Below are 13,709 nucleotides of genomic sequence, written 5' to 3'. Positions count from 1 at the left end.
AACTATAAACAGGGGGCCTATACGTTACTGTGATTGATAGTCATACACAGTCTTGTGCGATTGTATCAACCAACGACCTATATGATAAACATACGTATGTCTGAACAGACCACATAGATTGTGGCAAGAAAATTGTCCTGCCCAGAAAGTCATCTTAGACTATAGGCTTGTCATAGGTAGGGATAAATATAGCATAAATCCAGATCATTACATTTTGCACACCTTGTTCTTAGTTAATTTATCTCCTAGGAACTCTAGATCCTGTTATGGGGAGCCTTGGGCCAGGCTTCCACTCTTTCTGGATGTATGGGGAACACATCGCAATGGATACAGATATTCAGTTTCCCATGAATACACTAACTTTCCAATACTGGGAACTGTGGAAGAGATTTTGGAGAGTCCTCGCACTCTCTCCTGGTCCCCAGAGTTGTCATTCTTGTTCATTAGAATGGAGGTATGGGAATTATACTAAAGCTGTAGAAGTCCTCTTATACCCAAATCCAACTTGGCATTCGGAACACGGGTCCAAGCCAGGATGGATCCGGGATTTGCTCTGTTTACACTGCGGTGCCTACCCACAGCGTAAACAGGGGCGGCGCTTGGAGATGATATAATCTCCAAGCAACGGGACCAATGATCGTCACGCTGTGGGCAAGAGCCCAGCACCAAGTTAAGCTGCTGAGCTGCTCCCAACCCCATGCACCCCCCATCCCTGAGGTGAATGGATGCTGCACACAGGCATCAATTAACCTCCTCACTGCCTCCGCTGCTGTCTGCAGAGTACAGAAGCAGAGGCTGTGAGCACCCCCCACCCATCCTCCATATTGACTGCAGGACACTGTGGTCCGCAGGTTGCCCCCCCCCCCCCCCCCCCATTGCTGTAAATGGGAGCCAGGTTGGATGACCTAGCATACCAGTTTATACTGTCCTCTACCCAAGTCCTTCCCATGTTCTACCCTGGTCAGAAGTCTAGTGTAAAGGGACATGGGTTAACCTCTTTTACACCGCTGCTGACCCGGGTCCACAAAGGAAAAACCCGGGTTTTTGTGGCGGTGTAAAAGGGGTATTACTTTTACTCCTGCTTCTGGTACAGAGGGATAATTGGCATCCTGAAACATCCAGCATGCCAGTTCATTATCTCGTATGGGAACAACTGACAACATCCCCTTTTTCATTTTTAGAAGCTTTAGTAAATATAACTTTGATGGGTGAGTGGAGGAGGTAAGGAGCAGAAACATGCCCCAGGCATGCTGCAAGGCAGGGGAAGCTATGACCAAGTGTACTTTCTGTGCCCTCCCCAAGAGCACACAACATCCCACTCCCTTTATCCGAAAGTTACTTCTTCTTAGCCAGTCACCAGGGGTCCTCAGGGAACTTTTCTGTGTCACTGTAGATCTCTGGAAGATTGTTATTTCAATACATTCTTATTGGAGTCTGTCTAAAGGGCAGGATACATTGAAAACCTTACTTGATTCCACAGTTCTTCAGGTTTTCCCTCTATGTAGAAAGATTTGGGATCTTGCCTGTCAATGATATTATGCAGTCATAGCCTTGTATCGCTACACTATGGAAATCCTATAAGTTTTACTGTATACTAGTTTCTACGTCTGGAATGGTAGAGCATAATCAATTTCTGTCATAATTGTAACACACTTCATCTGCTTGGCGGTCATGCCGTTATGGTTAGGTTGCAGTTTGGGAGTTCCTGGTTTATCGGATATCAATGAGAGGATGTTTCTGCGCTTCAGTATCAAGATCTACTGGGTAGTGTCAGATCAGACATTCCGTCCTAGGACCTATCCTTTCCTTGGGAACAGCCAGCCTCTCCATTCAAGCTGGCTCTTCAGGCATTTGTCCTAGGAGCTAGTTATTTCAAGTACTGTTCTCTGGGTCATTTAAGCCTGAATGTCCTCTTCCAAACAATATTTCTCACAATGTGTGAGGGTCCGTCAGTGTTTGCTTCGCACCCAGGCAGATTCTTGCTCTGGTCCTATCTTTTCTAGAGATGGGTCTAAATTTGGATCTTCAGCTTTCACTTAGAAGAAAAAATTAGATTTATGTCTTACCTGGTAAATCTCTTTCTTCGAGGACATCAGGGGCCACAGCGTTACAGTGGGTAGTAAGGAGATGGGAGAGCACCAGCACCATAGAGGTTAAACTTGAACTGCCTCCCAGGCAGCCGGGCTCCTCCCCTCCTCTACCCCGCCTCCAGGCCAGGAAGCTCAGTTTTTTTAACAAGCCAAGGCAGGAGACAAGATAGAAGGAAGAGAAGCACCGCACAGAAACACATTCTGAACATGTTAGTACCCTCAACCGAGGGATAATATAACATAATCATAACTTAACCATAACGGAAGTAAAGCAGGCGCGGCAGGGAGGGATCCCTGTGGCCCCTGATGTCCTCGAAGAAAGAGATTTACCAGGTAAGACATAAATCTCATTTTCTCCTTCGGGAGACATCAGGGGCCACAGCGTTACAGTGGGACGTCCTAAAGCAGCCACCTATGGGTGGGGACGCGCCTGTGCCGCAGCCAACACACTCTGGCCAAAGGCCGAGTCCTGGGAGGCAAACGTGTCAAAAGCGTAAAAACGCAAGACAGTAATGGCGGACGACCAAGTCGCCGCCCTGCAAATTTGCTCAACTTTAGCACCGCCTCTTACAGCCCAGGACACCTCCACAGACCTAACGGAATGTGCCTGAATCCCTGCCGGAACCGGGAGGGAGGTGTCCAAATATGCCTGCCAGAGCGACTCTAGCGGGCAGTAGTTTGCGTAGAGGCGGGCCACCCTCTCATCCGAACACCATATAGTACAAAGAGAGAGAGAGTCTGACTAGTGCAACAGCCTAGAACGGTGCACATAGCACATAAATGCGCCCCGGCCGGACAACGTCCAAGGAGGACCAAGCCGTAGTAACAACAGACTGTCTAAATGCCGGAACAATAATGTCCTGGTTGACCTGAAAGCCGGACACCACTTAAGGTAGTTAAGAAGGGACGGTAGGGAAAACTGCCCGGTTATAACCAAGAACCAAGGACTTACAGGACAGAGCTGACAGGTCAGAGACTCCCCTGGCCAAAGCTATCGCCAACAAGGAAACAATCTTCCAGGCGAGTCAACACAGGTCCACCGACCGCAAGGGCACAAAAGGTGGGCCCTGAAGAAGTCAGGATTAGAGAGATCCCAGGGGGCAACTGGGGTAACTAAGGGAGGCTGGATATGCAAGACATCCTGCAGGAATGTACAGACATCCGTCGACAGGGCCACCCGTCGACAGAACAAGATGTGCAAGGCTGAAATCCGAACCTTTAAAGATGATCAACGCAACCCAGCCTCCAGACCCTTCTGCAAGTAGGACAGAACCCTAGCCAGGTAGTAAGTCCCGGAATCTGAAGCGTAGGGTTCGCAGCAGGAAAAGTAAGCCCTCCATATGCGATGGTACACCCCATCTAGGGAGGTTTCCTCGCCCTGAGCATGGTGGAGTGAAACCCGCTGGGTCTTACCCGGGAGGTCTCAACAGCCACCCCGTCAAAGCCAAGTGCCTCAAAGCCGAAAGAGAGAGGCGGACCATGAGAGCATGCCTGTGTCCAGGGGTAAGCGAATAGGAGGGGCTACTGACTGCAGATCCGAAAACCAGATCCGTCTGGGCCAAGGTGGAGCGACCAGAATCAATGTGCCGCCCTCCGGCTTCAGCTTGCGAGACATTCGCAAAAGGAGGAAAGTGGTGGAAAGGCGCCATCAGTGTGGACGGCCACGGAGCGGACAGGGCGTCTACCAGGCAAGCCCCCCCCCTCCGGGTCGCAAGACCAGGACCCGCACAGTGGTGCTTTGAGGGTATGGCGAGAGGCTGTCAAGGCCACCTCGGTTGGGCCCCACCGTTGTACCAGCATCTGAAACATCACTCTAAGGGGGGTCAAGTCGTCGGCATCACAGGTCTGACGGCCGAGGAAGACCGCCACCCAATTCTGGACTACCAGGATAAAAATTTCTGAAAAAGCAGGGATCATCTCTGAAAGATGCCGGATGCTTCTGTCATAGTGGGCTGACAACTAGTGCCACCCTGGTGGTTAACATATGCCACCCTTGTCGCAATGTCCGACTGGACTTGCACCGGCCAACCCCTAAGTTAGGGTTCCGCCAAGCGGACTGCCCGGAAGATTGTCTTTAGTTCGAGGACGATGATGGAGGGCTGGGCCACTAGAGTGGTCCAGAGACCCTGGAACGACCTTTGCGAAGTGACCACCCCCCAAACACGGGAGGCTAGCATGCATGGCTCCAGTAGCGAGGTCCCGTCCAGAAGCCCCCAGGAAAGGGGGGCCCTGCTGGAGACCAGGCGAACTTCTGGGCATGGATATTGTGGGAGGAAACCGGAGTACCAGGAGTAAACCCATGCAAGTCTGGGGAGAATATACAAACTCCGCACAGTTAGGGCCATGGTGGGAATCGAACCCATGACCTCAGCGCAGTGAAGCAGTAATGTTAACCACTACACTATCCGTGCTGCTCCTTGGACAGTATTGTAGAGGGTTGGTATGGAACTGAGCCTATTCTGCCAATTCGAAGGCCAATCCACCAACCCCAGGGACCCCACGCAGGCATGCACAGACACCTGCCAGGGGGACAAGAGATGTCTGATCCTGGACTGTAGAGCCAGATGGCAATCCCCCAGAAGGGATATCCTCTGCCGAATGGTATCTAAACCGGCCCCCATATTTGGCACTGGCCCAAATAAAAAGGAACCCTCAAAAGGGACTTTAAGTTCAGGCCTTCCAAGAGCACAGACACTGGTATGTGTGTGCAGCTATGGCCGAGGGTGACCCTCTGGAGGCGATTGGTGTAATTTCCAGAGCCGTCACCCCCAGGTAAAGTGTCACCTGATACTCAATAGGAGGCAGCAGGGTTTCCTCCGACACCTCTTATGCAGCGTCCGCTGTGAGAGAAGTTGCTCACGCAACTAAGGCCTTAGCCACCCAAGCAGATGCCTGGGGCAGGAGTGCGTCCACTTTAGGGACAGTCTCCCAGGGGACTATGTCCTCCTGTGGAAGGGGGTAAAAGGAAGGGAAACCGCCGATGGCAAGCTAAACTTCCTGTTAGGAATCTCCCAACTGATGACCTTAGTCGAGTTCACAGATTTACGGAATAAACCCAGAAAACACCTAGGGAGACACCCAAAGGTGTAGGCGGCTCAGCGGGGTCGTTTAAGGTAAGGACCTATTTGACAGCTGAGACCAAGGTCGGCACCTCAAGACGAGGTGGGGGGGATTCACCTTATCACAGGCCCCCCATCTTCCATACCGTCGTCGACGGTCCCCTCTAGACAATGCTAATCCCAGGTGTCCTCCTCTCTGTGTCTGCTGACGGAGGAGTCTGGATGACGGGGGTATCTGCGTCTACCTGCAGGTACAGAGCGCTTCCACTGTGCGGGGAGCTACACCCGCCAAGGATGGGGACGGCATTTCTGGGGACCTTGTCTGGAGGCAGATAAGCACTCAGCCAAGGGATGAGGCTGCTACTGCTACTAGCTGCACCGGCAACGGAGTAAAGAACGTGGCCCAAGCAGGCTCCTGTTTTCTAGAGGAGGCTGTACCTGTGGGCATCGCCCAGGCATTGTAGCAGCCTGCGTATAAGCCGTACTGTACTAGTAATGGGGGCATAGGCCAACATTACAGGATGTACAAGACATCCGCGCCGGAGCCCCAGAGTCACTGGGACTGGTACCCCTGGAAGACGTTGCAGTATTATAGCACTGTGAACCGGCTGCTAAAGCACAGGTAAGACAATGTACTACAAGTATAGAAGGCATACAATGCCATAGAATAGGCGGGTAGCCTATATGGTACCGCTAACACAGTATTCTCTGACCAACAGAGATAGTGTTCAAGCCATACACCGTAAGCTGGTACTACGTATACCTTGCGGTGGCGTAGACATTTGGCCCATTTGTACGGCTAACACAGCATACTTCTGTTTTAAATTTTGCATTGTGGGAAGAAACCGGAGTACACGGAGTAACCCCACTAAAACACGGAGAGAACGTACAAACTCTGCACAGTTAGGGTCATAGTGGGAATTGAACCCACGACCCGAGCTGTGCTGCCCCCACAGTACGCAGTAAGCTAGTACTAGGCACATATAGCAATCATTGGCAGGCAGCCTTTCTGACAGGCAGTGATAGTGTTACACAGTGCACAGCCAGCCTGTGATATACATACAATGCAGTGATATAGACAGTGCAGTGATATACATACAATAGACAGCTGCCGTGATATAGACCGGCAGTCTATACGGTACAGACAATGCAGTATGCATCTGAGCCAGCTTGTAATAGACATACAAAGCAGTGATATAGACATACAGTGCAGTTATATATACAGGTGCAGTGGATATACTGGCAGTCTATATGGTACAGACAACGCAGTCTGCATCTGACAGCCAGCTTGTATCTGACAGGTAGATAAACTCTGCACAGTCTGGGTCATGTTGGGAATCGAACCCATGACCTCTGCACTGTGATGCAGCAATGCTAACCATTACACCATCCGCTCTGACCTTTATGCTTCCGACAGGCAGTGATGGTGTTAATTCACAGGATACAATGTTGCACTTGGCTCTGCTGTGCCCACAGTTTGAACTCTGTCTGCTCTGTAACCTGACTCCTGGAGGAGATTATTACAGGGGAGCCCAGGCAGTGAAGGAGTGGAACCCCAGACTGGCTTGATAAGCTCTCTGTGTCCCTCCACACATGTTAAGTCAGCATGACCTAACCAGCAATACATGGCCATATAGTACAGTGTAACACAGATTAAACTGACAGGCAGCTACACTGTTAACAAACAATGCAGCATACAAGGGCAATGCAATTAATGGCACAAGGCTCCTTTCAGAGCACAGTACTGTACCGTGTCCCGAAGGAGGGGTACAGGGGGGACATGCCCAAATGACCTGGCAGTGAAGGAGTGGAACTCCGGGTGGCTATGAGCTCCTCCGTGTCCCTCCTCACATGTCGCAGGCAGGCAGGAAGGGATCTCAGTGGCGGGAACTCTCTGTGCGCCAAGCACAGTTCCCTGCCTACTGTCCCCGGGTGGAGAGGCTGATGTGGGGGGAGCCTTCTCCCCCTGCTGACAAATGGCCCCCAGGGAGGTGTCCACATGCGGCGCAGGTAAAAATGGCAGGGGTCCGGCGCTACCGGGCGGCCCCGCATACCTGGCGCCGCTGCCCACAAACCGTTTCCCTGGTGGTCCAGCGGGAGCGGGTGGCGAACCAGCCGTCCGCTTGTCAGCGCAGTCGGCGGTCCCCCCCGCCGAACTGCTGCAGCCGCAATGCCCAGCAAGCGCAATCGCGCGCGCTCCCAGCGGGGAGCGCGTTACCTTTGTCAGGTCCCCGGCGTCCGGTGGCGGCTGTGGCTCCCCAGTGCCCGGGGGCCGCTGCAGGTCCCCACCCTCGAGTGGCGATGCAGCTCCGGACCCGGGTGATGGAGCAGCAGCGCAGGTGTCTGTGCAGACCCCCAGTGCTGCTGCTCTGTCACTGACACAAGTCAGTGTAAAAGAAAAATGAAAAATAAAATATAAAAATCAAGTTAGGCTGCTAAATAGCAGCCCCTCTATTAGGTGCATCTGGCTCCTGCCAGCACCCGAAAAAACTGAGCTTCCTGGCCTGGAGGCGGGGTAGAGGAGGGGAGGAGCCCGGCTGCCTGGGAGGCAGTTCAAGTTTAACCTCTATGGTGCTGGTGCTCTCCCATCTCCTTACTACCCACTGTAACGCTGTGGCCCCTGATGTCTCCCGAAGGAGAAAAAGACACCTGAACCTCATATGGTAAATTGAACTCTCCCGATGTCCGAACATTTCTTTGGGGTGTCCTATGTGCAGCCCTGGTGATTTCATTGTTGTTTTTGAGGATGTCTCAGCAGGGCAGCTCTCCAACGTGGTCTTCTACCCCACCTTTTATGTCTTTATACGTTTGTGACTTCGGGCATAGGCTTTTGGTTGTTCCATTCTCAGTGCAGCCCCACCACTATAGGGAACATCTTACGTGTCCCCTAATGTATGAACAAAAATCCTGTTATATATTAGTTACCAGTCTGTCATAATAGTGATGTCAGTGCCAGCAACTATATGTGCCCCAATAGAGCAACGCTTATATTGCTAGTCACCGCAAGCTCCCCCTGTAGAGGTGAGGAGCAGTGTTATCCCTAATAAGTTACGCATTCTCTATCCTGTATAATAAAAGGCTGCGTGTCTTATGGTATTGTTATTCCTCTATGAATACAGAATTAGCAACAACACAGCACCTGTTTTCACTAGAGATCACACCCCCACTCTCTCTTAATAAAATGTATTTCTTCTGTTATTCAGATCCACAATGCCCCGGAGCTGGCGCTATTCTGCGAAGGATTCTTTCTCCAAAACATGAGGACTCTGCTGGAGCAGGAATCCTTCAAACAACTGATCCACGGGCGCAGCAGCAAAGTACAGGGTCTGGACACACTGATGGACTTAAAAGCCACACTGACCAATCGGATCAAAGACATTTACATCTCATGCAGAGTATAAGCGGAGTCTGGTGTACCCAATGGCCAGGAAATGGGACACTGAGGCTTCTGGACACACAACGACGTAGATGGGAGGAAGTTACTGGTCACCTCAGAGTTAAGATAGGGTAGGGGGCAGTACAGGAGGATGTAAATGAGTCATGAATATTAAACGGTTTGTAAGTATATGTAGATAAAGACAGTGCCTGGGATATTATTTGTATATACCCCTAATAATGCTGGCACCCCATACAAAAAAAGTCTCTGAACAAATAGACATAGCAATGAGCAGGTGACAGGTCTGCTCTATATTACAGGAAATCATTTGCACCTTACCGATGACCTGCGCAATAATGACGGATCTCACAATATCTTTGCAGAGATCACTGGGTAACACAAATCCAACATACGGTAGATTATCACATTTATACAGACCAGATTCCTGGAAAATAGTCTGTAAAGAGCAAATTAAAATACAAAAGCATTTGATGGTTAAAACGGGACATTTATTGCGCCATATTTTATTAAAATTTTATTTAGGATATAAATCGTCTCATTTCTTAACTTTTTTTTATTAACAGGAAATGCCAACTCCGTAGGAAAAATAACTACACAAATAATTATGAAAAAACATTTTGTACTAGATGCACTAAAGCTTTAACCTTTTTAGTGGTGTGACCTGAAATTTTCCAGGCTCAGCTGCATCGGGCTGTTCCTTATAGGTAGGCAATGTCCTGCTCCAGAAAAAACCCACCACTGAAGGGGTTAATAAGTGATAACGTGGAGAGTGAGAAAGTAGCAGCCAATCCACTTATACCTCATATCTTAGTTACCATCTGATTGGCTGCTGTCTCGTCCTGTGTAGCTGAGGACAATCCTAAAGCTTGTGGGTCATATGGTGCACAACCAGCTCTGTACATATATCCAGCCACTATGGGCTATATGCAATGCATACAGTCAGCTATATACAGTATCACCTGCTGAGAACAGGTCATTATCCGGAGCAAGCACTGACTCTGCAATACTTATTACTCCCAATAAATGAGTTACTGTTGGAGACACAGGGTGCGTTGGGAACACACACGCAGCCGCTCACTTCCGAAACTTCTGCTTCTTCTCTTTGCCTTTCTTAAGCTTCTTTTGCAGCTTAAACCCGTTCCTTTCCGGCTTCTCTAGTTTTCGTTTCTTGTCGCTAAAAAGGAAGCATAGATCATGATTTACAGTATGGTACATCTAGGAATGAACTAAAGAAACCCTTTTAGATGAACCACCGGAGAGGAAGAGTGTAAACGCTTGGCCACTGCGGCACTGTGGTTACGAACAAAGCTGGTGACAAAATGCTCTATTAAGATCAGATGTATCAAACTTCAAAAAGTGTTAAAGTGGAGAGTGAGAAGCAGCCAGCCAATCAGCACCTACCTGTCAATTTTCAAACCCAGCCTATAACATGGCAGGTAGGAGCTGATTGGCTGGCTGTTTATCACTCTCCATTTGATAAATTTTTGAAGCTTGATCCATCTGGCCCTTATGCCAATACACTGCAGAATTCAAGGCTATTGCCACTGTAAAATCACTTATTACTTACACGCCACATTCAACCCTAAGACCCATTTATTTAACGCAAAGCCCCCCAAAAAATGTACATGTCATAATAGACGTAGAACACACAAACTGACACTCACCTCTTCACACTGACTATTGATGCATTCTGACCAGTGTTCTTTAGGACCTCACTCCACTCATCATCCTCACCCCGGATTACATACCTGGATAGAAGAACGACAACAGTTTGAGATCAATGTGAACCTCCGGCATAGTATATTGGCCTCCCGGTATGGACCATTATGTCCGCTCATTACTCACTGGGAAAGATCGATCCCTTTTAACTTTTCCACTTCTTCGTTGTGCTTCTGCTGAAACTCCTTGGCTGCTTCTTCCTAGTGGGAATATAGAAAACATCAGGTTTAGAGAGACCGTTCCAGTAGACTAGATGGGCCAAATGGTTCTCCACAGAATGTGACTGCAGATAAGAATCATCTCCAAAAGGGACAAAAAGACTCACCAAATCCTCATTCAGAGACTTCGAGGTAGGTTCCATCACCACCTCCTTTGTGGCCAGCATTGTGTCCTCCACCGCTTTCTCCTGTATACTGTTGAATAACTAGAGAGACAATGAAAAGTACATTTAGATCTAGCTCCGCAGGAAAAACATGGGTGGGACAGGTGTGTCCCAATGCCTGTGGTATGGAACCATTCAACTTTCTCTGCTGAGGAAACAAAGGATTCCACCACTTTGACATGACCGGAGCTGATTAGAGCCGCATGCTCACGTCAATTTCAACTTTACATTTTTCCTTTTACGTAATGCCATTTATCAAATGCCCATCAGGGTGTGAAAAAATCCTTAGACTGTGGCTCATGAACAACCCCACAGACCCACACTGTCTGCTTAGGGGCACAATCATCATATAAACGTGATCTCTGGCCGGATCTGTAGGAAGTCAGATGCTCCAGAAACTCCCACATCAGGGGCAAGCTAGCACTAAAGAGCCAGGCGCCTAGTAACCGCTGCACAGACCCATCCAAAATGGTGAGTCTGCCTGACTAAATCACATGGACTGCAGACTTGTCATTCTGGATGCAGGAAACCCAGGACCAATGACCTAGTGGTCTATGTACACCACAACCCAGTGTCCCTCATCCCAACACCCCCCCTCTACATAACAGTGGCCAGAGTGCAGACTGCCACCTACACAAGATTTTGCTTCCTACTTAAAAGGACAAGATCGGAGATGAGACGCTCATCCTGGAATCCCGACCTAACACTCTTCCACTTTCTCTTAGTTTGTGGGATGAAGTGAAGTGAAAGTAAATACAGTAATGATGCATACCTTTCAACATGATCCATTCCATTAGATACAAAATGCTCTGTTCCTGGACTGCCACTAGTTTCTTCTTGCTTGTATATATTAGACTGAAGGCATACCCTCCAACATGGCCCATTCCATTAGGTACAAAATGCTCTGTTCCTGGACTTCCTTATCAGTGGCAGTTACAGATGTGAGCCTGCAGGTCAGTCCAATATTCAAAAAGGGGAGCCACACCTACTGCCACTCCAAACATCACTGCGCTGGACTCACTGACAGTAGATGTGACCCCCCTCTTTGAATATTGGACTGTGCTGGAGCCCTACCTCTGTAACTGCCAATGGCAGGGAAGTCCAGGAACAGAGCATGTTGTTCCTAATGGAATGGGTCATGTTGGAGGGTATGATGATATAGGCACCCTATACACAGCACACTGTCCTGGATCTTTAGTGAGAGTGTTGTTACCTGGACTATTTTGCGTATGATACGGTTGAAAAGCCCCATTAGCTGGCTGCCGGGAAGCTCAATCTCCTTCTCCAGCTGGTCCACAGACTTGTGCTGCAGCCCAATTCCCAGAAGCAACGCCTGGGGATAAAGGGGAAAGGTCAGGACATTTTTATGATAACAGATGCAGCATCGGCGATAAAATGACTACCGTGTCCTAAGAGATCATGAAGGTGACGACACTGAGGTAGATTTACTGAAGCTTCTCTAGTCTAGAATAGATCCCTAGTATCTGGTTGCTACTTTTTTTTTTCTTAGAAGCTTCAGTGAATCCTGCCCACAGACTAAATTGGATGTTTTCTGAATCACAAGATACTTGTACTACTCACAGATTGGGCAGCTGAGAGGCTCAGGCCTCCAAGGCGCTTTAAGAACATCATTTTTGCAATAGAGGGAATAAGATCCATGATGAGGTGATAATCCACCATATTCTGAGAGTACATCTCCAACCGCTTCAGGTCATATGGCGTAAAGGTGGAGCCCAGCTCTGAGCGCGCGATCACTGACGGGCGAGAGAAGAGACGTCAGCGGGAACAGAGACACCAGATAAACGCTGTACCACAGAACCTCTCCGATAACTTACAGCTCTCACATTCCTTCTTTACGTTTTTGTTCTGCAGGATGTTCAGCGCCACCGAGGGAGAGAAATTGCTAAACTGATACGAAAGTAAAGACAGGAACCGTCTCCGGAAATCTGTACAAACAACAAAAAGTAATAGATAAGGGTTACTATGAGGCTGGATGAGGGGGATACAGGTCCAGTCTGTGCGTGGCAGGTCTGCCCCCCCCCCATACAGGTCCAGTCTGTGCGTGGAGGTCGCTCCCACCATATAGGTCCGGTCTGTGCGAGGGTCACTTCCCCTTAATACAGGCCCAGTCTGTGTGAGGGTCTGCGCCCCCCCATACAGGTCCAGGTTTCAGATATTTCCCTCTTTCTCCAGCATTCGTCACTGCCCTGGCCATCATGCATCTCCTCACCATAGCCCAATGGGATCCAGTCACTAGGTCTACAAGCATTAGGCCCACATGATTGAAAGTCGACACAAGCATTAGGTTGACAGTCAAAAGGGCAACATGGGGTTTTTCACATCTTTTTTTTTTTTTTGAGCCGACAGGCGGTATGTCATGTCCTACCATCCACCGGGGTGTGGTGGGAGAATAAAATAGTGTGCCGAGTGCAGTAAGCCATGCGAGGGGATGCGGTGCTAAGTATCAGTTTCCATGTCGACTGTCGAAATTCAGGATTAAAAAAAAAGAAGTGAAAAAGGGATTTTTGTAAGAACTTACCGTTCGAATCCCTTTCTCTGATATGGTCCTGGTGACACAGCTCAACACTGGGATGTAGGAGGGTCCGAAGGAGCCAGGCACCTATCCTAAAGTTTTAGAGGGTAGGCTCCTCCCCTACTGCATCCCTGGACTCTTCAGTTCATCTTTCAAAGCCACTGGAATACATTAACTCAGTACAAACGCCTGCACATATTATATGCACATTTTATAACAGAAAACTGTTAACTTTTAACCATTTTAACATGAACATCATGAAACTTCTGGCATACTTACTGAGCGTAAGGGAGGGATCGCTGTGTCACCAGGACCATATCAGAGAAAGGGATTCGAACGGTAAGTTCTTACAAAAATCCCTTTTTCTCTTTCAATGGTCCTGGTGACACAGCTCAACACTGGGACGTTCCAGAGCCGGTCCTTTGGGAGGGTACGCTCAGGTCTGCAGCTCTCAGCACTGCTCGCCCGAATGATGCGTCCTCCGACGCGAACTCATGGAATCTATAGAATTTGGCAAATGTGTGAACAG

General features: G+C 49.1%; 2 protein-coding genes across 3 annotated transcripts in view; one reads left to right on the top strand and one right to left on the bottom strand.

Annotated features, from left to right (window-relative positions):
* Positions 1–9,070, top strand: part of ABTB2 (ankyrin repeat and BTB domain containing 2) — a 90,250-nt gene extending 81,180 nt beyond the window's left edge. For both annotated transcript variants that reach the window (XM_083163656.1, XM_083163655.1), the window contains exon 17: positions 8,353–9,070. In XM_083163656.1, coding sequence (XP_083019782.1) covers positions 8,353–8,550 — 198 coding nt within the window. In that variant the 3' untranslated portion in view covers positions 8,551–9,070. The remainder of the gene's footprint in view (positions 1–8,352) is intronic.
* Positions 9,013–13,709, bottom strand: part of NAT10 (N-acetyltransferase 10) — a 39,859-nt gene continuing 35,162 nt past the window's right edge. The window contains exons 23-29 of the mRNA XM_083163654.1: positions 12,483–12,593; positions 12,229–12,401; positions 11,861–11,980; positions 10,591–10,689; positions 10,392–10,465; positions 10,211–10,294; positions 9,013–9,720 (exon numbers count right to left, since the gene is read on the bottom strand). Of these exons, the coding sequence (XP_083019780.1) occupies positions 9,621–9,720; positions 10,211–10,294; positions 10,392–10,465; positions 10,591–10,689; positions 11,861–11,980; positions 12,229–12,401; positions 12,483–12,593 (761 nt within the window). The 3' untranslated portion in view covers positions 9,013–9,620. The remainder of the gene's footprint in view (positions 9,721–10,210; positions 10,295–10,391; positions 10,466–10,590; positions 10,690–11,860; positions 11,981–12,228; positions 12,402–12,482; positions 12,594–13,709) is intronic.

Source organism: Crinia signifera, chromosome 11 (genome assembly GCF_055691185.1).
Source record: "Crinia signifera chromosome 11, ASM5569118v1, whole genome shotgun sequence".
Taxonomy (NCBI): Eukaryota; Metazoa; Chordata; class Amphibia; order Anura; family Myobatrachidae; genus Crinia; species Crinia signifera.
This window is presented reverse-complemented; position numbering and strand designations above follow the sequence as displayed.